This window comes from Physella acuta, unplaced genomic scaffold (assembly GCF_028476545.2).
Source record: "Physella acuta isolate Inbredline_101_S28 unplaced genomic scaffold, ASM2847654v3 ptg000144l, whole genome shotgun sequence".
Lineage (NCBI taxonomy): Eukaryota > Metazoa > Mollusca > Gastropoda > Physidae > Physella > Physella acuta.
The window spans coordinates 696,243-719,789 of NW_026731663.1; the positions used below are offsets into that span (position 1 = coordinate 696,243).

The 23,547-nt window shown below is 32.3% G+C and overlaps 3 protein-coding genes across 3 annotated transcripts in view; 1 reads left to right on the plus strand and 2 right to left on the minus strand.

Moving 5' to 3' along the window:
- Nucleotides 1–23,547, minus strand: part of LOC131935375 (putative tRNA N6-adenosine threonylcarbamoyltransferase) — a 325,139-nt gene that overhangs the window by 233,122 nt on the left and 68,470 nt on the right. The window lies entirely within an intron of this gene.
- Nucleotides 481–5,941, minus strand: LOC131935373 (dysbindin-A). Its single transcript, XM_059291747.1, has 8 exons — nucleotides 5,467–5,941; nucleotides 4,660–4,764; nucleotides 4,172–4,232; nucleotides 3,759–3,891; nucleotides 3,409–3,564; nucleotides 3,172–3,312; nucleotides 2,923–3,036; nucleotides 481–2,676 (listed from the first exon to the last, which is right to left on the minus strand). The coding sequence occupies exons 1-8, from the start codon at nucleotides 5,526–5,528 to the stop codon at nucleotides 2,258–2,260; spliced, it is 1,191 nt and encodes a 396-aa protein (XP_059147730.1). The 5' UTR covers nucleotides 5,529–5,941; the 3' UTR covers nucleotides 481–2,257.
- Nucleotides 5,971–23,547, plus strand: part of LOC131935431 (WD repeat-containing protein 7) — a 39,185-nt gene continuing 21,608 nt past the window's right edge. The window contains exons 1-18 of the mRNA XM_059291831.1: nucleotides 5,971–6,118; nucleotides 9,318–9,597; nucleotides 10,074–10,180; nucleotides 10,527–10,605; nucleotides 10,691–10,859; nucleotides 10,999–11,075; nucleotides 11,198–11,314; nucleotides 14,658–14,803; nucleotides 15,846–15,872; nucleotides 18,129–18,216; nucleotides 18,348–18,522; nucleotides 18,681–18,763; nucleotides 18,907–19,066; nucleotides 19,424–19,641; nucleotides 21,072–21,267; nucleotides 21,570–21,739; nucleotides 22,255–22,402; nucleotides 22,888–23,016. Of these exons, the coding sequence (XP_059147814.1) occupies nucleotides 9,436–9,597; nucleotides 10,074–10,180; nucleotides 10,527–10,605; nucleotides 10,691–10,859; nucleotides 10,999–11,075; nucleotides 11,198–11,314; nucleotides 14,658–14,803; nucleotides 15,846–15,872; nucleotides 18,129–18,216; nucleotides 18,348–18,522; nucleotides 18,681–18,763; nucleotides 18,907–19,066; nucleotides 19,424–19,641; nucleotides 21,072–21,267; nucleotides 21,570–21,739; nucleotides 22,255–22,402; nucleotides 22,888–23,016 (2,251 nt within the window). The 5' untranslated portion in view covers nucleotides 5,971–6,118; nucleotides 9,318–9,435. The remainder of the gene's footprint in view (nucleotides 6,119–9,317; nucleotides 9,598–10,073; nucleotides 10,181–10,526; nucleotides 10,606–10,690; nucleotides 10,860–10,998; nucleotides 11,076–11,197; nucleotides 11,315–14,657; nucleotides 14,804–15,845; nucleotides 15,873–18,128; nucleotides 18,217–18,347; nucleotides 18,523–18,680; nucleotides 18,764–18,906; nucleotides 19,067–19,423; nucleotides 19,642–21,071; nucleotides 21,268–21,569; nucleotides 21,740–22,254; nucleotides 22,403–22,887; nucleotides 23,017–23,547) is intronic.

The window sequence follows — 23,547 nt, forward strand, 5'->3', positions numbered from 1 at the left end:
GATGGAAATCTAGATATATATCAAACAGTTATATATTTTCTGACTACACTCTCACTCATTTAGTAGCCTACAGTGTTTTGTCTGATTTAAATCTATAAAATCATAACATTGATTGAATCAAATTATTATAATAGTGTAGACCCTATATAATTCTTCGTTACTGGGAAAATGGGTTAAGGTATCCAAGGTGGCTTGGCATTGTGCTGATCACGCAATTCTTACATATTCCTGGGTCGTTGAATAGCTGAACAGATCGGCCTAATGTATCTCAGGCATGAAAGGGAAAAGATGGTGATGTTGATGAACCCAAAATGCTGAGGTTAAAGGTAGAACAAGGAATTCAACCACACTGTTCTAAAAAGTTATTTAATAAAATGACAAACCAGATCAAAAGACCAAGAATTTAAATAAGACTTTTATACTAAAAAGAAATTGTATTATTACAAAGTCAGTCTCTAAGAATAAGTAAAGGCTTCAATTGTCTTAATTCACATAATTTATTTTATTTTTTATAAAATAATATAAACACATAACATTACATGTAACTTTAATTAGGGAATATAAACTCGTTTTACAATTTATTTATTTTTTAAATAAGGTATGCATTCTTGTAAGTTATCTTTTTATTACTAGTTAAGGACGGAAATACAATTTTTAAGAATTTTTTCTACTAGTATAAAGGTAAGATGCACAGTAAAATAAAAGATGAAATTATGAAACAAATAAACGAAGAGCAGATTGCACATTTTGGAAAGATATTAGTAACATTTCTTTAGATATATGAATAATAAAAATTGCAATCCATTAAAAAAACCATCTATTTGAGTATTTATACAGCAACACTTTTTTCTTATTCTTTTAATTAATCTTTCTGTTGTACTTTTTGTGGGGGAAATAAAAACAAACATAAACACTAGTTTTTAAAAATACACTAATCTATCTGGTTATAAAGGATATAGATTTTTAAATATATCAGCTTTATTTAACAGTAGGCGGTCAGTTTATACATCAAACATTCTGTCTACAAATAAGGATGGTCAAAAACATCTTTACATTAGTAACTGTTAAAACTGACTGAATGCACAAACAATATAGGCCTACCTTTTAAGAATAAGACACTTTAAATTCAAATCTATTGTTCTTTTCAACAAAATAAATAAATAAAAACTTGGATTCAGAAAAACAAGTAACAATTTTATAGAGATAATAATGATGAATTTTCAAGTAATGAGATGAAATTAACCCTTTACTGTCCAATATGTGTGCTAATGTGCCACAGATTTTATGTGATGCTGTTATATGTGCCAGAACTATGTACGCCCTTACGTAATGTAATGAAAGTCTCATCCTAAAGAGATTCTAAGATACTTGAAGCACACATAAACAGAAAGTTTTATCAACTTGTTTTTCTCTTCAAAAAGTTTATAAATTTTTTTAGAAATAATCAGTAAACCTGGAACACAAAACTTTATTTACTGAAGTTACCTCATTATAACATTTAATCTCTAAAGATTGTGGGTTTTTCTTAGTTGGATATTATTTGTATTCATTATTTGTAAATAATAAATTTAAATATAATGAACTAAGACTGTATGATGATTTTAAAAGAAGTATTGTGACTGAAATATGTAACATTATTTGGCTTGGTAAGACTGGAACTTCTACTGGAGGAAAAATATTTTTATGCCCTGACAGTAAAGGGTTAAGCATAGAGTTCTCTACATTTTATATATTCAACAAGTTGGAAGACTTAAAAATTTACAGTAATTAAAACAACAAAATAATTGAAATAAAAGGAAAGACTGAAATTTAAATGGATTAAATTATTAACAATAATTTGAATTTACATTTTCATCAAAAAACATTATCCCTTTACCATAAACCTTATGTTATCCCAATTTCTTTTTAAAATCTTTTCCTTGGCAAATAATAAATAAAATTATTAATGTAACAATTACGTTATTTTATCATTAGAAAGAAGATAAATAAAATTATGTTTTCTTAGATCATTGATAGGATTTATTTTAAACCAGTGTTATAAAATGAATTGTATAAAATAGCATCCATCTGAATAATTCCATAAAATAACACTCACTCTCCACTTGCCTGATGTGCATCTTGAAATATTTAAACATGAAGTTATATATAAGGCACTTGTGTTGCAAACTGATATCTTGGTCCTTAGTGTTGTAAGAATGTTAATTAAAGGCTGATTAGAATTTAGAAAATCACAGTCAATTGGTTTAGTTAAACAACATTATGATTCTCCCTCATCAGTTTGTTTCTCTTCATTATGTGGAACATCTATTTCTGCTTTCTCTACTTCATGAGATACTGAACTAGCAGGACTTGTTTTAATATCTTCATGATGTGAATTCGTTTCTCCCAAATTTTCAGCCATTTTAATGCTGTCGTGTGTATCTGGCAAGTCATCAGAGAGTGATTCTGTTCTAATCCCCAGGTTTTCTAGATAATCTGTAGCTTGTAAATGTTTGGCTATTGAATCTCCATCATACTCCTCGTCAACATCCTCCCCCTCCACAATGGTAATCTCTTCTAAAAGAGTTGCATTGATGTACTGTACATCATCAATAAACTCTGCATCCTGTTTAATAGAGAAATCTGTCGTGTAATCGTCCTCAATGTAAGGGTTTTCACCGGACAGCTCCAACTGACCTGTGGAGAAAAATTAAAAATTTGAACCTCCGTTTTGGCATGTTTTCTGAAAGTATTTTACAATACTTTTGTTTTTCAGGTAAGAAAAACAAGAAATGATAATACATTAATACATGTAACAAAAATTCTATTATGGCAATACTGGAATACTATTAATATTAATAAATGATATTGGAGAACTTGGTTCCAGTTTGTGCTGATTTTGGTAAAAGAAAAACATGGATCTTCATGATTGTCAGTACTTACCTGGAGCATCATCCACTTCACCAGAGGGTCCTAGAAAAGAATCTAATTCCACTTTATCATCCTCTATAACAATTTCACTCAGGCTAGAAACTTTTGGAAACTCTGAGTGGACACCTGAAATAAAACACAAGTATTTGTAACCCAAGATCAAATGTTAACTACAAAATTATAAGCACAAATAAATATATAGCTTTATGTTTTTAAAGTTACTATTAAATAAATGACCATGTACTGAAAGAAATTGCTTACGATCTGGATGACCATGCGCACGATAGTATTCCAAGTCTTCCTGAAATGCAGTTTTAAATGCTTCAGCACGCTCCTGCAAATTTATTTTTTTCTCAGCCTCTAATTTGGCCATCTTCTTGGCATGAATTCGGGCCATTTCAACTAGAATCAGAAACATAAAATTCATTAAAAAATTCTGCAATAATGTCATACAAAAAGAGAAATGAATTTGGTCTTGTATGTAACTAAATTAAAGACCTTTAACTTTTTCTGCCTCTGCTTCTTTTTGTAGCTTGTAGACTGCTAACTTTTTATGCTCGTTCATTAGTTTACTCCTGAAATCTTGTTCCTCACACAGATTCTCCAGCAGATCCAGCCCTTTCTCTGCCACTACAAAGTCTTGACGTAACGTCTCTGAAAAACACCACAAAACTCTGTGTATTTGTTATTGGAGAAATCTGTTACAAATATTAGCATGTGTCATTGTTTATCACTTTCCCAATCATGATATTTTATCAAGACACTGTACTGTTGGAGATATATAAAAAAAATCATACACATTGAATCTCTATGTATTCCATACAACTGATTAAATAACAATAACATACCAAGCAAAGTTTGCAGCTGGCTCAGAGTTTCTAGGATATTGGGAATAGCTTTTACTTCCTGCTCCAGTTGGGAAATGGACTCTCCACATTTATCCCATTGTAAGAACAAAGGGTTTAACAAATTGCTCACTTCCTATGGAAACCAAGAGGTACATTTTGTTTTGCTAGGTCATTGTCAAACATTTTTACTGAAGAAAAAACTTAACTTTAAACATAAATATATGCTATAAATTTTAATACCTATACAAACAACTAATAATACAAAGACTAAAATAATTTACAGAACAAATTGATCAGAGGGCACTCTGACTTTTTTTTTTAAAATTACAAGTCAACATTAAATGAATCAAATATGAAAAGACAAATTACAAATAAAGGAAAAATAGGCTAAATACAATAATAAATTGTCCTACCTCAGCTTTTTTAGCTGACTCTTTTGTATCTGTTTGCATGGCACTCCATGTTGCTTGGTAGCTTTAAATAGAAGAGTTAAAATTTATATAAATCTTTAGAAATTGATTTAAAAATAAACATAAATTCAATACAATTCTTGTGGGATGGAGTGGTCTAGCGGTAGTGAGCTGGACTGCTAACCAGTAAGTCTCGAGTTCGAATCTGGGTTCAAGTTAGTAGACCGTCCCTGAGTCCACCCAACTCTGATGGGTACCTAACTCACGTTAGGGAAAGTAAAGGCGGCTGGGCACACTATCTCTTCATATGCCGAGGTCACAGAAACAAGCGAACTCTACTTCACTTGCCCCATAGACCGTCAGGTTTGAAAGGGAAACTTTTACAATACAATTCTACTTAAATAAAGTAAGTAAGTTTCTTAGTTGTGCTGTAAAATTTAACTAGCAAGAATATAGACCTACATCTTTTTTATTTCAATATAGAGACCTACCTGTAGAGTAAATCTGCCCCTGCATCCAGGTTGATTTCTCTAGTTTTAATGTTGCGCAATTGCTCATGTCTTGGTTGAGAATCTAAAACAGTGAGGGAGCGCAGACTGGAAGAAAAGAGAATTGAACAAAAATGTTTGAAACTACAAGGTCAGGTAAAGAATCTTTGGGCTCCTTATAAAAAGATTGGATGTAGACCTATTTGATGTTTTTACTATTTTCAGTAACTAAATAAAAAATTTAAAAATAGCAAAAACAATTTGGTTTTCTCGTGTAATGGTGAATAAACAATGGCATCCAGCTATTCGATAGGCTAGCATAAATTTTATTGCAAACAAAAAACGGCAGAACTAAATTTTCATTATTTAAAAACTTTTTTGTAATGTAGGCCTATACAAAAAACTATGATGTGGGGCTGTCAGAAATCGATCACAGAGTTCCAAAACTGCCAAAAAATGTTTGTCTTATTAAAGTGAAACATCGGGTTATAACTTAGGCTTGGTGAATATAAAAAAAATAGAATTGAGGCCTTGCTTAATTTAATAATTAATAATTAACTCAACAAATTAAATTATTTTCAAGTTCTCTGGATTTGCAACATTGATTCTAAAAATACTAAATTTCTGAAGTATTTTTAATTTGTAGGCTTAAGTTTTTATTTTTTATTATTTTTACGGTCGCTTTGGTTGCAAAATCTAAAAAAATACGTTTTTATTTTAATCCATGTCAACTGTCAACAATGAATGATGGCTTATGATGGCAAGATTCTCGTCAACTGCTTGGTCGCTCAGCCTCCAACTTGAACTTACCCATCAACAATATCTTGCTGGGCACTTTGAAATGTTCCTTTCAGTTTTTTAAATACACTCATTATTACTTTATATCATCGAACGCTGTTATAAATTGTATACAATTTTTAGTGATCCGGATCAAAGAATTTGAATTTATTATTTATTCTACGTAATTAACAGCTGGAATATTATTTTGGTTTCTACCATCTTGTAGGTCACATGACATACTTTAACTCTTGCATGTGATAAAATTTAAAACACCTATCTGAAAACGAAAGTAACTTTGTCAACAAAAACAACCGATTCATCCGCACAATAATAGTTCCATCTGAGAAATATGTTTCACTTTTATTCAACTAACGAACTGATGGGATATCATGTTTAGACAAAAAGATTAGACTTCTAGATCTAAATGTAATTTGCATATCCTGCACTGAAATTTTGGTTTCACGACAACGTTGCGCTGTTTCATATTTTATGTAGATCTAGATCTAGATCTGGAGAAGATTAAGAAGAGTTTAACTTCCGGCAGTAGTGAGGCATATGACATTTTCATTTGCATTTTTAAAACTTAATGAAATATTTAATATACAATACTGCAGTCTGGATTGCAATCAGATTTCTTTATCTATACAATTCACACCGAATAATCTAGACTACATTTATTATGGTAAAAATTGACCGGGTTATTTCAATACTTTTAAATTTAAAACCATTAACAGAGTCCTAGAGTCTAGAACAAAATCTTAATAAAATTTCTCATGATTCTCATCAGTGAGTGACATCAGTCATCACTGAAACTACTGAACTGAGTGACTACTCACTACTGACTTCAACAAAGTCCACCTAGATCTAGCTAGTACCGAGTTACTGATAGAGTCCTTGCAAACACGTGACCTAAATCACGTGATACCTACGCCCGCCGCCACAGTGGTGTACATCAGACGTAAACACAATCAGCTGTTCGCCAGCGCTGGACGTGTTCACCAGCGCTGGACGTGTTCACCGTATGTAAAGAATAGCGCCCGCGGAAAAAGGAAAAATATGTTTAAAAACTTGAACTCTTAGGAATTGAAGATCCTTATACGGTTATTGACAGTTTCGTGGATAATATAAATATGTGGCCGAAATTTCTAAATAAAAATACTGTTAGTTATACCGTTTGCGTTTAGAGTTTAAGTAGACGAAGCTGATCAAATGCAGTAATATATTATAGGTTATCTACTGTAGCAAACGTGAGACCACTTGACTTCTACCCACACTTCAACGGCTAATATAATCCATGGGTAATAACCAATCTGGGTAGCATGTTATACAATTTAAGACCCTTATAATCCAGCAGGGAAGTAATCAGACACATTAATACTGACGTTCAACCCTCATGATGGCTGCCCCCACCTGTATCTAGCCCACAATAAAACCAAAGAGGAGTCTGCCCTGCCCTCCCCTGAAAATGTCTCACCTCCGTGATACCCAGCCCCACAGAGATAGTATTTCTTATATAATTTTGACCCTCAGGGCCCAGCAGGGAGAACAAAGGGGAAAGTCCCACTGCTCTCCCCTCAACACTTCTCACCTCGGTGTCATGTTATGTCATTTATAGCACACATGGCTTATCAGGGGAAAGCATTAAGAATCTTAACTCTGGACAGCTACACACTAGTATACTAGCTACACACTAGGTGCCTACTGTAAACTACTAGACTGTAGGCCCTATGTAGACCTGCAATTGTATCAATTGTAGACTGGGTCCATTGTTATTATTCTAAACCATCTCACTTATAATGTTTCTAGCTTGATTTGTTTCTTTTATAAACAGTGGATTTAAAAAAAAATTAGCCTAATCATTAACCAAATAATAATAATGTGGTTATTTGTTGTTGGCTGGTATTATCTAGATTGTACTACTAGGCTACAAAAACTTAGTAGACCAATTACTAGATATGAATTTGAATTTAATTAAACTCAGTCCAGTATCAGATACATATTGCTGTAAAAAGACAACAAAGTAGGTAGGCCTTAGTAATTTATTAAAGCCTTCTACTACAATAATATCAACTACATGCTTGTATAAAGTTTTTACAATTTAATTTAAGTAGCAGATTCTAGATCTAAGTCTAGTCATACAATCTATTTCAATTTCAGAAAATTTCGTTTGCTAAAAAAAATAATTAGATAATAGAGCGAGATTTTAGATCTTAGAGACAATTAAATGCTTTATTAGGCCTATTATGACTACTTTTGATTTATTATGGGTGTATTTTGAATCGAATGTAGATCTAAAGTAATTAAATTTAAGTAAAGAAGTAGATGCTAGATTCTATGTCTACCCAGCGGAGCCAGGTATTAGGCCTACTATTAGATCTTATTATTCTTATTATTACTTTTGACTTTGTCTTTTACTGTTAGTATTTGTGAAGGTCGAGCATATTTGTTTTATTAATAGTTATCTTTTATAATTAAAATGAAGTTTATTATTTTACTGTCCTTACCTGAAACAAAGTATCGAGAACTGCATTTGATCAGATTCGTCTACATTAACTCTAAACGCAAACAGTATTACTAACAGTATTTTTATTTAGAAATTTTGTCCACATATTTATATTATCTACGAAACTGTCAATAACAGTATTAAGATCTTCAATTCCTAAGAGTTCAAGTTTTTTAACGTATGTTCCCCTTACCGCGGGTGCGGTTCTTTACATACAGTGAACGCGTCCAGCGCTGGTGAACACGTCCAGCGCTGGCGAACAGCTGATTGTGTTTACGTCTGATGTACACCACTGTGGCGGCGGGCGTAGGTATCACGAACGGACGTGACGTCATATGAAAGGACTCTATTGACACTTTGACTTTAATGTCAACGAGATTTAAATCAAATAAGCAGGTCTAATACTTAAAGTTAATACCCCCTAACTCACCAAAGACACACTTACTGACACTAGTGACTGTCACACAGTGTCACAAACTATAACTAACCTTTTGACTTTATTTGAATAATTAGCAGGCCCTATGGATGATTATAGATACCAGTGTCCGATAATGGAATCTTCTTTAAAGAAAGGGGTGTTGGGTTGTTAGTAGTATACTATTGTAATCTCGACTAATTTTATGATTAGAAATTAGGGTTAGGCGTATGTTTGGACCAGGGTTGGGGTTAGGGTTAGGGACAGGGTTAGCATTGACATCCAGCCATGTGTGTATTTAGATCTAGTTAACTACCAGTGACCTAACACCCCTTTTTTAAAGAAGATTCCATTTTCAGACACTGGTGTAAACATTCTTCCGGCCCTATATTAGATCTATAGGCCTATAATTATATAATATATAATATTAACTTTAGGGTAGGCCTAATTAAATTGTTAAATTATTAGGCCTAATTATTCCACAAAATTTAATTAGGCCTATTGCCTAGTTATTATTATAGTTTAGGCGGCCAAGGGCCTATGACTACATACAATAATTTATTTTATAGGCCTAATTACATTAGTAAAGTTAGAAGATGTTACCAAGTCCTTGTAGGTCTGACAGTTACCCGTCTTTGAAGCAGGTCATTAAGATTGATTCTACTTCATCTACCCCATGTCTTACTTAGGCACGAACGGGGAATAGATGATGAATGTAGTAGTCAGATATGTTACTGGATTATTAGCATATAATAGAAATGCAAGAAATAGAAAAATCAAAAGCTTTGTTTTTACGAGCCTCATGTTGTTAAATAGTGGACTAAATTCTTCTGCAATCCAATACCACCCTCACCCACCCATACAATTTTAAATTCATAACCTGTAGCTTTTTTTGTTTTCTTATTAGTGCTTATTCCATATTATTTTATTCCTTCTTTTATTAATAATAACTCCTTTTTTTAGCAGATAACTACTCTTTCTGTGCAACAATGATCTAGTGGGGCTGTGTTATTCATTAGAAAACCTGTGCTTTAACAAACAAAGGAGGGTATGTTTTAAAAGAATTAATTGAAGCACCAAGATGTCATCAGGAAGCAGCCTGGTTGTACCCATGGTACTGTGGGGCCCACATGCACCAACGCATTGTATATCTGCAATTTTAATGACACCTGGTGGGAAATACATTGTTACTGGCTGTAATGATGGACAGATCTGTGTCTGGGATGTTATGGAACATTTTCAGGTATTTTTTGTAGAGTTCGCATTTTTTAATGATTGTTGATTATCCATAGACTCTTAACAAAAATCTTGATCTTGGATTTTCTTTATTCTTTTTGAGAAAAATTAACTTCCTTTCACTTTAATAAGAGTGTTGGGTTAGGTCTCTTTAAGCTTAGCAAGTGGACTCAATGAAGTTTTAAATTAGAAATTCTTCCTATCTAGTAAAGGCACTATTTGGTTTTGCAATGTTGTAACTAAGCCACAAAAATTTGTTTAAAAGATTATTAGGCCTATAGTTACAGGTTGTGATGAAGGGTCAACAATATTTTGTTGATGGTTTATTCTCTTTTTTAAATAATTATTGGCCAACACTGCTTTAAAGATTTTTAGCGAGTACCATCACATAAAATGTTAAAACTTAAACAATAAAATTATTTTTATTAAAAAATGTTATGTTTTTATTGTCTAATCTATTAAAAGACAATTTTTAACTGCTAGGTTGCACCTAGAAACATGTTATTTGGTCACACTGCAGCCATCAGCTGTTTAGCTATGGGAAGTGAGCACAAGGACAGGTGTTATATTGTTAGCTCATCAGAAAACGGGTGAGAGTTTATAGTCTCAATTTTTATGTCACTGTATTATAACAATGTTGATTAGCTGTAATGTATGTATTCTTGAACAGTGTTGAATGTTGTACAGGAGATAAAAGATACATTGCTTATAATCTTACCAGTAGTCGGGCATTTTTATTTATTAACTATTTTAACATTAAAAGCAGTGTATCTTCTGTATATTTTTAATTATTAGAGAAAAATAATTAATAGTAAAAATTAGACAATTGAAGTATACAATGCTTCTTTGCTTAATATCTACATGAGAAAAGTAGAAAAATATATCTGTTTGTGTTGTTTTTTTTATCAAATAGCAAACTATTTCACTTTTTGATAGGGAGATGTGTTTGTGGGATGTTTCTGATGGACGCTGTATAGAGAATACAAAGATTGATAAAGTTCACTCTGAAATTAAGGTAAATATTGAAGTAAGCTTGTAGTAATATATATTGTTCATAGTTATCTATTAATGTTAGCACTCCTATTTCAACATGTTTTCAGTCTTACCACCTGCGATCTGCTAAAGCTCTGCGGCTTGTCTGTAACGGTTATTATGATGAAATTGTGATTATTGACCCACTTAACCTGGAAATAGTCACACGTTTAGTAGCCAGGGCTGACTCTGATTGGATGAGTGCTTGTTGTGTTTTTAACCCCCCTAACAGGGATGGTAAGTAGTTGAGTGTTATCATATTTCTCTAATTTTTTTAATTTCTTAAGATTTTCATTGCTAAAAATTAAAAGTTATTTACCTTCGCATTGTGTCTACATATTTTTTTAATGTTTATATAACAATTAAATCTGTTTAGATGATGTTATACTGGCTATCACCAATTCTGGCACTGTTAAAGTTTGGACCATTGTCTCCACAACACAGGAACACAAGGTTTTTATTCATCACTGTTTTTTAATTATGTTAACGTCACATTTCTAATTGATAGTTTCAGTTATTTCACTAGTTAATAAACACAATGTTTAAACACTTATAAAATTTGGTTAACATTTCAGGGCAACAAAATCCCTGAAGATGAGTCCAAACAGATCCGATGTTTAAATGCTCAGACACTGACTTGTTGTCCTGGTAACCTGCGCACAGTTTTGATTGTGTGTAGCAAGTATTGGCAGGTAGGAGAACCATTTACTTAAATCTGAAGAGTGGATTTTTTTCCTTTGAGTGATAATTTTCTTTTATATTATTGCATGCTTTTATTTTCTTTTTTTTTTTTTTTTTAATATCCGTGTTTGAAATAGCAATAGTTATACAGGAGTGGTTTTTTTTTACTGAACTGAAATTATGCCTGCATGACTTATACCCCTTGAATGTTTTGTATGTTATTAAAATATTTTAAAAGAATTTCAATACAAATTACTGTAGATTTTTTAATTGCAAAATTTAAAGGCTTTATGATCTAATAGAAAATTTTACTATTTCATTGTTCAAATGGGATTTTCATTATCAATTCTTTTGTATACTTATTTAAATTTGCATGTTTCCTTTGAGCACTTTATTAAGGCAGTGGGGTTTTAGTAGATATGGGAGGTATTGTTAAATGTTTAGTCCCCTTATTTAACTTATTATATGCAGTCAATTCTGTAACAAGTTATTTTAGTTATATTGGATATTTATGAGAAGTTCTTAGACTATACATTCGTTTTTCGGCTTCATTTTTTAAAAGTAGAAATAAAAAGTAACATTTTCTTTTTAAAATATATTTTATATAGGCCTAGCCTAAATATTTTCTTTGTTAAAAGTACAGAACATGGAGTTAATTAAAGTTTATGATTTTATAAAAATCTAGTGGTATTTCTCTACTTCACATCTATGTCCATTACATCATAAATAACAAATGATGGAATGGGCTTACAGATTATCTTGTCTTAAATATAATAGAACTAAAATAACTTAATCCAACAGTTTTCTTATTGGCCATTATAAAATGTTGATAACAACATATTCTTATTCCAAAAATGATCTTACTTGACAATAAAATTACATTTGATTTCTCTCTCTGAGAGTTGAATGTGTCTTATTCAGAACTTTCACCATTATTTCCTCCTTTTCTGAAATTCTGCTCCTTCTTCTCTTTAAATTTAAATTTGCCTTTCTCCACCTAGTCTAATCTTTAGCATAGCTATCTAAAAGTTGTTTGTAAAGCCTTATTATCACTTGAACTGCCAAATGCCTAGAATGCAATTTTTTAATTTATAGAAATTTCTTGTTGGATGCTTTGCTAATTCTAAACATTATGGAATCTAAAATGAAATTGATCAATTCATTTTAAACTAGTATAAATACTGACTGAAGTTTGTAGAGTCATAAAGTCTGGTATTGAATTAAAAATTGTTGAAGAAGTTGTCTGAATCTTGTGAGTTTAAAACTATTAAAGGAAAAATTCACTTCTCCACTAGCCAATTAACAATTAGATTTTACTTAGAAGTGAGACCACTATCTTTAAGCTGATGACTCAACCAAGCAATCTATTGGGCAGATGAATGTCTAGAACATTGTTTTTTTCCTTAATGTTCAGCTATAAAATGTATCAAGCAATGAATTAAATTTTATAAAAGCCTTCAAGTTTTATCTGATGCATGATCAAGTGATTTACTTATAACAGCAAAAAGAAATATAATGTAAAATGATGATTCTATGATTAAATTTCTTAAAAATAGATATCATTTTATGCTTGATAAATACTTAAAGTGTTAACAATGGTTTCATTTTAAAATTTTCTTTTTTTATCAATTTTCATGAAGTGTGTTGTGTTTCTTTGATTTTGTGACTTTGAATTTAGTATGTATTACTCCCTCCTAAAGGTGTATAGTTATTCCAGTCGGAGACCAGAAACACAAGAAGGGGTAAGAAGGGCTTGACCATCAGTGTCCTTGTGCATTAGCAGCAAGTTTAGCTCATCAGATAGCTTTAGCTTCGAAGTAGTTAAGACCCCCATGAGATGATCAAAGCATGAATTTTATCTTTAACAAATTAGCTAGGGCCACACACTAAATTTGTTATGGAGTTTACTTACACAATTAATTTTGTGAACAATACCTCATGATTGGGACCTGCTCCTTGTTTTGAAAGTTTTTTTGTTTTTAGCAACTTCATTTCTGTTGTATTTTTTTTTCTTTCTACGTTTAAAAATGAAAGGCATTTTTTGCTTCAGCACATACAAAAGTGTACGGCTTTTAACACATGTTTAATGCACTCAATGTTTTCCTTAAAATCTTATTGTGTAATTAACAGCTATGTGACTCCTGTACTTATTGTTTTAAAATCTTTATTAAGCTCTATTTCAATCTGTAAGTGTCCTTATTTTTAAAAACAATTCTGTTTAATAATCAATAAATTAACAAAATTCATCTTTTTTCATCATTTACAATTAAAATTTGTAACATCTTTCATATTTTCTTGTTTACAATTTAAAAAATTAATTATGATTTTAATATTACATTTAATATGTAAATAGTGATAATTAATTGCATAAAGCTTATTGAAATGTTAACACCCTAATGATAAAATCATAAGAAATCAATACATCATCACAGTGTAAACAATAAGCTGGTATTCACTTTTTGAGAATAAATTCAACTTTTCCTGTAGATGAACTTATTGTCTTTTGTGTATTGGAGTGTAGACATTTTATTTTTCTCTAAAGCATGTTATGCTATCTACCAGTTCCTGTTTTCATTTTTACAAATTTCGCTTAAAGTTGATTTTAGTTAATTTAGAAAAGTAAGAACAAATAGTAAATTTCTCTTATCATTTCTCTTATCATTTGATACACTGGCTCAGAGAACTAATTTGTTTTACACAAATTACAAATTAGTAGTTATTTGTGTCTTTTAAGGTGTAGTAAAAAAAATTCTTGTTTTTAATTACAATCTTTGATAAATACATTTTGTTCTATTTTTATGTTGACTGAATATTTGATATTGGATATGTACCCACTTGTTAAAGTTATTAGGAGTGGATTGTTTCTTTGCTGAATCACTTTTTGTTGTACTCTTGACTTTCTATATTTTTGCCATTTTTCTTACTTTTGCTTAAAGTCTTGCTTAAATGTTTGCTGTGGCCAAAAGCACTTATAAAATTTAGTATTATGCGTAAAGGATGGCAAACAATGGAACAACCTAAAAAGTGTATGATTATTTATTGTCAACGTGCTTATAGCGTTTAAAGTGCACTTTAATTTTGCTATTTGTTTTCCGACCTTAAAAAATGTGCACTATAGTTACACCATGTCACAATATCTAACCTGTAAGTTTTAATATAATTTCATCTCTCCCTTTCTTTCATTCTCTCTCTTTTTTTAATGTGGCAATTATTATTTTCTGTGTTCAGTTGTGTATGTTCATGAAGTTTTTCACAAATATTTAATCAATGCCTAATTGAATATTTTAATAATAAAATTACAGTAACCTTTAAAAGTTGATTTTCATTAAAAGAATATTTTTGATTCGATTCCAGATTTATGATGCCAGTGATTTCACATTACTGTGTTCTGAATCCAACCGCCGCGGAGAGCGCTGGACAGGTGGTGATTTCCTCAGTGTTGATCGGGTGATAGTATGGAGTAACGAAGGCCGCGGGTACCTCTACAAACTGCCCACCAAGTAATTTCTTTTTCACATTTTTTATACTTCTATGTTGGATGTGATGTACTACTACATACAAGAATCTAGTTATATACTTGTAGCACTCAGTAGTGCACTGGTACCCGTTGTGTCTAGGATAAAACAGTGGAACAGTATACAAATGCTTCTAGACTTAGTGTCACCACTGCGCTTGTTTGGGACGTATTTATTCAGTGTGTGTGTGTGAGCTGTCAGGGTGTGAGTCTAACCATGGTGGGACTCTGTGTCATGTTCTAGTTTTAGACTGCTTGAGAAGTGTAGCTGTATTGTGGCATAGTGTCATGGTCTACCATACACATGAGGGAAATAGTTTAACTAAATATTTATCCACTCAAGTAAAAACCAAAACACTTATTTCTGTAAATTTTATTTTGTTTATGTCATTTATTGACCATTCTTAAACAAAAGTATTCACATTTTTTAAAAATTGCTTCCACATTTTCCCCAAATAAACCTAAAATACATTTTTTTATATAACTGTCTAATCTCTAAGATGTCTGATACAAATATAGATACAAATATAGACATTATTACTTTATTTATTTATTTTTTAATTTCATCGTTCTAAAGCCACCACTAGTGTATATTTCTATATATATAATTATTTTATAAAATCCCCTTGAATGAACCCTATTTTGATAACAATCTATTTCTGCACACTTTGTGTTTCCGAAGTTTTAAAACATTTATTTTCTTGTGAATTATTTTAATACTCACACTAACTAACATAACAACTAGTTAATGATAAAGGTTCACACATACATTTTAATATATGTTATATTGCATTTTGCATAAGATTTTAAAGCATTTCTAAAGCATTGAACACACAGTTTATCTATTGCCTGTTCCCTATCATTGTGTTCAGTAAACTATTATTGCCATACCATAGTTTAACCAAATGAAATTGTGCAGTGCATATTAGAACTGTGTAGTGCACTTAAAATAACTGAGCACTGCACCTTAAAAACACTGTGTGCAGTGCTTTTTCAGTCATTGAATCACTAGCTTGTTTTCACCTTAGCTTGCTTAAAGGAAAAGCGGTTGCCAGGTAAGAGTAGCGATATTGTCCTTGTGAAGTTTTCCTTGTCATCATCCTCTCTCAGTCAGCATTTAAGATGAACATTGTAGATAACTCTTCCCTTCTCAAAGTTGTTGGCAATAAACTCCCTTATCTTAAAGTTTGTAAAAATCATGTACAAATGTGTGGACTGATTTATTTTTCTTAAAGTTAACCTGTTGTTTGTTTTTCTTTCTTTAAAAAGCTGTTCGCTCACACAATTAATTTATGCCATGATTTTTTTTCTCTACCTAACAGCACCCTTTAATGTGTGTGTTTTTTTTTTTTAATTAAAAATATATTTTTCTTACCTGTAACATTTTTTTTGAGTGTTTTTTATTTTATTGCCTTATAGAGCCCAGCAAAAAATAAAATCTGAACTTCTACAGTAAGTATAGGACATCAGTGAAACGAACCTGCACATAATACAATGGTTTTTTTCTACATAACGTAGAGGAATTTTTTTCTGAAAATTTTGAATCTTGCTTTGTTGTATTGAAGTCTTGTCTTTAAACTTTGCTTTTTTATTCTTAGGACCAATCAATAACTTACTAATTGTTGCTTATTTTTAAAAAGGAAAAGCTGCTAATATTGAAATGGTTAATTTCAAGCCACAAATTGTATTAACCCAGCATTAGGCTTGCATTACAATATTTTACATTAATTTTAATGCAGTTTTTTTTTCTCTTGAGAATATAGTCACCCTTTTAGGCAGTTTGCTTATGGTTGCCAATACTTTTATAAGCTTATTCATTTGATATTCATGTTTTTTTGGTGATTTTGTTTTTAATGCAAAATTATTGTCAACAAAATGGTTGCAGTTTTTGGACTTTGACACCTTGAAGCTGTCTTGTTGAGTCTTGTTTTGTGAGTTTTTTGTGTCAGTATTTAATAAAGCACTAAGTTATACTTTATTTAACTATAAATAAAAGACTTCTAAAAAAAAGTAGGCTAATCTGATCAAATTATTGCAGATTTCATTAAAAAAAATCAATTCTACTTTTTCAATTAGCATTTTATTCATATTTTTAATAAATGTGTCTTTTACTTCAAATTTAAGTGATTTATGCTGATATTGTAAACCATTGTGCGATAACTAACAAAGCTGATAGCTTTAATTACAAAGTGTATGCTTTTTACACCCTTCAAAGGACTCCAACTTAGAATGTGCACAAATGTTCAAAGAGGATTGTGAGCATGGTAAATGTCTGGAAATTGTGCATGTGTGTTCGTCTTGTGAAATCTTGAAAAGGGGGAGGGGGTGATGATTTACAAATTTTGAAATTGAACACTAGACTTCTAAACATGCTGCTGGGTGTATTTTTCTTCCACTGAAATCTTTTTTCCCTGTTTTTGTGAGATGTGTTTGCTGGCTGGGTAATGGTTTGATTCTGTTGGCTGTACAGCTAGAACAACACCCATCCTATGTGTCAAGTTTTTGCTTACGCTCAAGTGATGTTTTAATTACTTTAATTATGTAGTGATAATTTAAAAAAAAAAACAGTTTAAGTATTTGCTTAACTAAGATCAATAACAAAACTTGTATCTCTGCCCTTATAAGACAGCTGTTCTCTACTTCGGAGTGTAAACAATTCAGTGTCCTGTAGGTTCCAAATAGCACCTATACATGACAATATTAGCCTCTATATTGATGATATTAGCCTCTTTAATCTTCTTTATACACTAGAGCAGTGGTTCCCAGCTTAGAAAATACATACAATGAAATAAAAGTAATACCATACTATAACTTTAAACAATGAATCTATTATGATTCAGATTGTCTGCTACTTCTCAATCCACTAGTCTATGTTCACTTGTGCTGCACAAAGGATATGAAAAAAAATGTAATAAATTTAAAAAATCAGTATGTGAAAATTGAGCTGGATACCACAGTAGTGATAAAATTAATTTATTTTCAATTATTTAGCCATTCAGTAACCAAGAAGAGTTCTATACAGTCTCAGATTAAACGCACCAGCTGGTGTTATTCCTGCTCTAGATACTAATTGATCAAAATCTTAGCTCTGCTGTCATTACAAAAAAAATTTTTTAGAGATATATTTTTTAACTTAAGTAACATGTACAAAACAAAGTTATAATTAATATATTGCAATAGCAATATTTGTCTACATTTTTCTTAAGGCTCTATGATTTTATTTTACAGAGACTTATGGTATGCAAGTTGATTATTGAGTGGATTAAATTGTGGATTAAGTAATTAAACTTTGTTTTATAATTTTGTGTCAGCTCAAACCCAGAGCATAAAGATTACCATAAACCCTACAACCAGACTTCTGTGCATGCTTACTATGTACTGGATATTTTCACACAAACTGTGAGTACACGTGCTATTCACACATCCAATGTAAAATTTGAAGCAAAAACATTATTTTTTTAACAGATTATTCAACCTTAATATAACCATGCATTATTGTACTGAACATTGTTTAAATTATTTGACATCAGAAGACACTGGAGTGTTCCCCTGCGCTGGCCTATGTGAACTATGGCAGTGGGGAGACTGCTGCTCACCTGCTTCTCCGTGGGGACTCTGAAGGCAGGGTCACCATCTGGTCCCTACCCCAAGTCTCTGAGAGACAGATGACGCTGGTCCGGCAAGAAAGCTTTGACCGCCTGCCATGTAAACATTTCATACTACATTCTTAGACTATTTACAATCTTACTACCCATACCTATATAGAATTATTTTTCTTTTTAATCCTAATATTTTTTACAACCTAATCTTCATGTTTTATAAAAAAAATTTGGTAATTGTCATGTTCCGAATTAACTTTTCAGCTCTGAGCCCTAAATCCACTACAACTCTTCAAGAGTCTTGGAGTGCTGGATCTTTCCCACCTCCTGGAATTCTGGACCACTTGGTCAGTCAGATTCAAGTTTAGTTTTACAAGTTTCAATTTTTTATATCTGTAATCTGAAGTCCCAATGTTTATACAAGTGCAACAGTCTTAGTGTTAAACATAATTCTAGTCTATCAATCTCAATGTTAAACTGTGTCTGTTAGTGTGACTCACCTGAAGACAAGGAGGAGGTGTTCATCACTGCCACCATCTTCATCCCCTCACAAGGCAAGATCGTGTGTGGCCGCAACAATGGGACCATTGTCATTGTGCCTGCTATAGACTGCATTAAACGCCAGCTCTTGTCCTTCAACAAACCTATTGGTATGTTGGTTTGTTTTTGGTATTTAGTTTTCAAACTAAACACCCACTGCATAAATAGCTACATATTTGCTGCTTATGATAAACAATTTTTTAGAAAATTTGTTAGCTTAGTTCAATGGTTAAATATTGGATGAATCTATTATTAAATTATTTTAATTTTTATCTATTAAAGAAAAATTTTAATTTAAAAAATGTGCTGTTTCCTAATCAAGTTCCAACTCAGAGAAAATAGTTAATTTTTCAGGTGTGTTGTTTAAAATAACATTAAGACAATTTTATTTTTTTAAAATGTACCATACATCACTAAACATTTTTGATAATTTTATATTCTAGCCAAAGTATTTTGTCTGTCTGTAGATGTGACACCCAGGATCCTTGCAGGCCATCACGGCCGTGTCACCTGTCTGCTCTACCCCTTCAATGAGTCAGCCCGCTATGAGCCTAATCACCTGTTGTCAGGTGGAGCTGATTTCTCTGTCATCCTGTGGGATGTGAACGCTGGCATCAAGATTCACACCTTCACAGTGCATGGAGGCAGCTTGACTCAGATGACTGTGCCACCTGCCAATTGTAATGTAAGTAGGAGCTACACTGATTTGAATTATATTCTTATGTAAGTAGGAGCTACACTGATTTAGTTTATATTTTTGTGTAAGTAGGAGCTTCACTGATTTGGTTTACATTCTTGTGTAAGTAGGAGCTACACTGATTTGGTTTATATTCTTGTGTAAGTAGGAGCTACACTGATTTGGTTTATATTCTTGTGTAAGTAGGAGCTACACTGATTTGGTTTATATTCTTGTGTAAGTAGGAGCTACACTGATTTGGTTTATATTCTTGTGTAAGTAGGAGCTACACTGATTTGGTTTATATTCTTGTGTAAGTAGGAGCTACACTGATCTAATTTATATTCTTGTGTAAGTAGGAGCTACACTGATCTGGTTTATATTCTTGTGTAAGTAGGAGCTACACTGATTTGGTTTATATTCTTGTGTAAGTAGGAGCTACACTGATCTAATTTATATTCTTGTGTAAGTAGGAGCTACACTGATTTGGTTTATATTTTTGTGTAAGTAGGAGCTTCACTGATTTGGTTTATATTCTTGTGTAAGTAGGAGCTACACTGATTTGGTTTATATTCTTGTGTAAGTAGGAGCTACACTGATTTGGTTTATATTCTTGTGTAAGTAGGAGCTACACTGATTTGGTTTATATTCTTGTGTAAGTAGGAGCTACACTGATTTGGTTTATATTCTTGTGTAAGTAGGAGCTACACTGATTTGGTTTATATTCTTGTGTAAGTAGGAGCTACACTGATCTAATTTATATTCTTGTGTAAGTAGGAGCTACACTGATCTGGTTTATATTCTTGTGTAAGTAGGAGCTACACTGATTTGGTTTATATTCTTGTGTAAGTAGGAGCTACACTGATTTGGTTTATATTCTTATGTAAGTAGGAGCTTCACTGATTTGGTTTATATTCTTATGTAAGTAGGAGCTACACTGATTTGGTTTATATTCTTGTGTACACTGCATTAAACTTAGTCTTGTATAGATGAAATTTCAGTTAATAGTGTTAACCTTTATAATGGTTAAGAAAAGCAATATCTGAAAGTTAAATAGTCAAGTTGAAAGTTTCCAAATAGTGTTTACATCTCCTCAAATAAATACCATAGCAGCTAGATGGGCTCATAGGTGGCAGATTCAATTGTTGCTATCTTAAACCAAGTCAAGGCTTGTAATTTTATCTTCTTTAGTTGACAGGCCAGTTCATTTACTTGATTGATATCTGGTTAAAAGAATAGTTAACACAGTTTTACATGTTTAACTTGATTTGTATCCTAATACTTAGTTTCTGACAGATTTGTTGTGTCCAACACATCAGCCACCAAACTAATTCTCTTAGACATTTTGATAAACTCTTGACATACCTATATCTTTTTAAAACTATTTTCCTGTATATTTGGCAACAGACAGAAACTATCCCATTTTTTCTGGTCCACAGCCCAGAATTTTGTCCTGCATTTGTTCAGTTGCTGGAGACCACTCTGTCGCTCTTCTGAGTTTAAAGGAAAGGAAATGTCTTCTGCTGGCTTCCCGCCATCTTTACCCTGTGAAGCTGATCAAATGGCGACCACTTGATGATTTCATGCTTGTACAAACCAAGGATGGCGTGGTCACTGTCTGGCAGATGGAAACAGGTGAGGCTGTGGTCACTGTTGGGGCTATTGTTTACCTGGCAGATGGAGACAGGTGAGGCTGTGGTCACTGTTGGGGCTATTGTTTACCTGGCAGATGGAGACAGGTGAGGCTGTGGTCACTGTTGGGGCTATTGTTTACATTCAGGCACTGAGCTACTTGACTTAATGTGGTATAACATAGCCAACAGTGTCAGATATTTAATTTACTAGCAGTTAACTAAAATAATTTGAATTTGCATCTACTGCACTATATTATTTCCTTTGTGACACAAAACAAAATGTATTTGTTTGTTTGACCACAGGTCATCTGGACCGAGTGATAGATGGTAAAACAGCTGAGGATGTGCTGAGTAACTGTGATGAGAACGCCACCCCAGTGGAGGCCTTGACCAACCCCAGCATCACACTAGCCCAGGCACTCAAGCGCAGAAACCTGGCCACATTTAGAAACTTCACTCAACAGAAGCTGAATGTAAGTTCACAGTTAGTCACACCAGTCAGTCTGGTGACTTTCATAAGCTGGAAATGTACTTACTTTTGTAACATACTAGTAGGATGATCCTGTAGTGCAGTGAAAAAAGGGCAGTCGTGGTCGGGTTGGTAAAGCTCATAGTTGCTAAACCAAAATGCCCATAGTTCGAATTCCCAGGCTAATGAGGTTTGATAGCAGGGAACAGCAACCCATCTAGGAAAGAAAACTCCAAAATCATACAACGACTGCCTTGTAGTTTGTTCTTGGATGGACAAGTGCTATGAAAGAAAATCCAAAAAGAAAAGCAGGCTGTATTCAGAGTCAACAGCCTATATGGTGCATAGCATGCTAGCACGTAATACTTAATTGTGTTTTAGGAAATCCCATCCAACATGACAATTAGAATCAAAGAAGTGTAGATGTATACAGTTATAGTCCTTTTAATTCAGTTAAGATAAAATTCTCATATTATTTAATTGTTTTAAATTAGAGTCAAGATTACCTTTCTTGTTCAGATTGCTGCCCAGCCCAACCACATCAACCAAGGGAACAAATCTGAGTTCATGAAACCAACGGGATTCCCTCTCCTCATCCAGGGGGTGAAGACCAACACTAGGGATCCTGATGCACATGTGCTGTTTTTTGACACAGAGGCTCTTATTGGTGAGATATAGAAAACTGTCAAGTTTTCCAGTAGTTCTGTACATAAAACAATATCCTATCAAAATCTGGCAATTCAGAAATCTTTATAAAAGGCTGAACTGTATCTATGTTGATTAAGAGTTGTTTGATAGATGATATGTATGTATGAAAATTTCATTTAAACCTTAAGCTCACATCATCAGATAAAATGGGCAACAATTATTTTTTTCTGTAACCTCCTACACACCTGAAAATCTAAGACGTCCAATTTTTAAACCCCAAACTCACAAGATTACAGGTGAACTCTACTTCACTTGCCCCATGGACCGTCAGGCTTGAAAAGGGAACTAAGTTTTACTTTACACATTGTTAGATGAAATGGGACATTTTTTTTTTCTGTTAATCTCTCAAACCCCAGAAATCTAAGACAAATGTCTTTTAAACCTCAAACAGACATGATTAGATGGAATGGGAAACTAATTTTATTTCTGTTGTTGACATTCCAGTTCATTTGTTGACTGAAGAATATGCATTGCTGTCTCCTGCTGAGCTTGAAGCAAGGGGAATGAACATCACATCAGGGGAGAAAACCCATCCAGTCCCAGAGGTTGTTGACACCCAACAGAAGCTTGCAGGTAGAGTTGCTGACCTTTGTTTGTGGTTAGAATGGTTTGAAGCATGTTAGTTGTGGCATGTACGTTTTTTTTACTAGCTGTTTTTCAAGTATTGTGACCTATAGATTAAAGTTAAATTCAAAATTCAATTGAAATTTCTGAAATGTTTTTTTTTTTTTAATCATTGTTTGATCTCATCTAGCGCTCACTATTCATTTTCTTTTTACTATTTTTGTAAAATCTGTCTGCTATTTTTTTAAAAATCTAGAGTCATTTTTGCATTATTATTTATTCTTGATTTTTATACAGAGATAAAAATAATAATCTTATTGAAACTAGAAATAAATACCTTTTTATTAATACCAGTTTTAATACAGTGTTAATCTTGTGGTATGGTACCATTTAAATTCTCTTAAATAGTGATTAAAATATTTTAAAAAGTTTTTATGTATAGGCACTTTAATCCCTAATAATTGAAGCAGTCATTGATTGCAACAGAAAGTATTTATACAGATTAAGATACTTAAACATACACTTTATATAAAATAATTA

Coding starts and splice junctions, on each gene's coding strand:
- LOC131935373 (XM_059291747.1), bottom strand. CDS start 5,528: ATGAGTGTATTTAAAAAACTGAAAGGAACATTTCAAAGTGCCCAGCAA. Junction 3,892..4,171: donor AGTCAGCTAAAAAAGCTGAG/GTAGGACAATTT, acceptor TGGTTTCCATAG/GAAGTGAGCAATTTGTTAAA. Junction 2,677..2,922: donor TGAAGTGGATGATGCTCCAG/GTAAGTACTGAC, acceptor TTTTCTCCACAG/GTCAGTTGGAGCTGTCCGGT.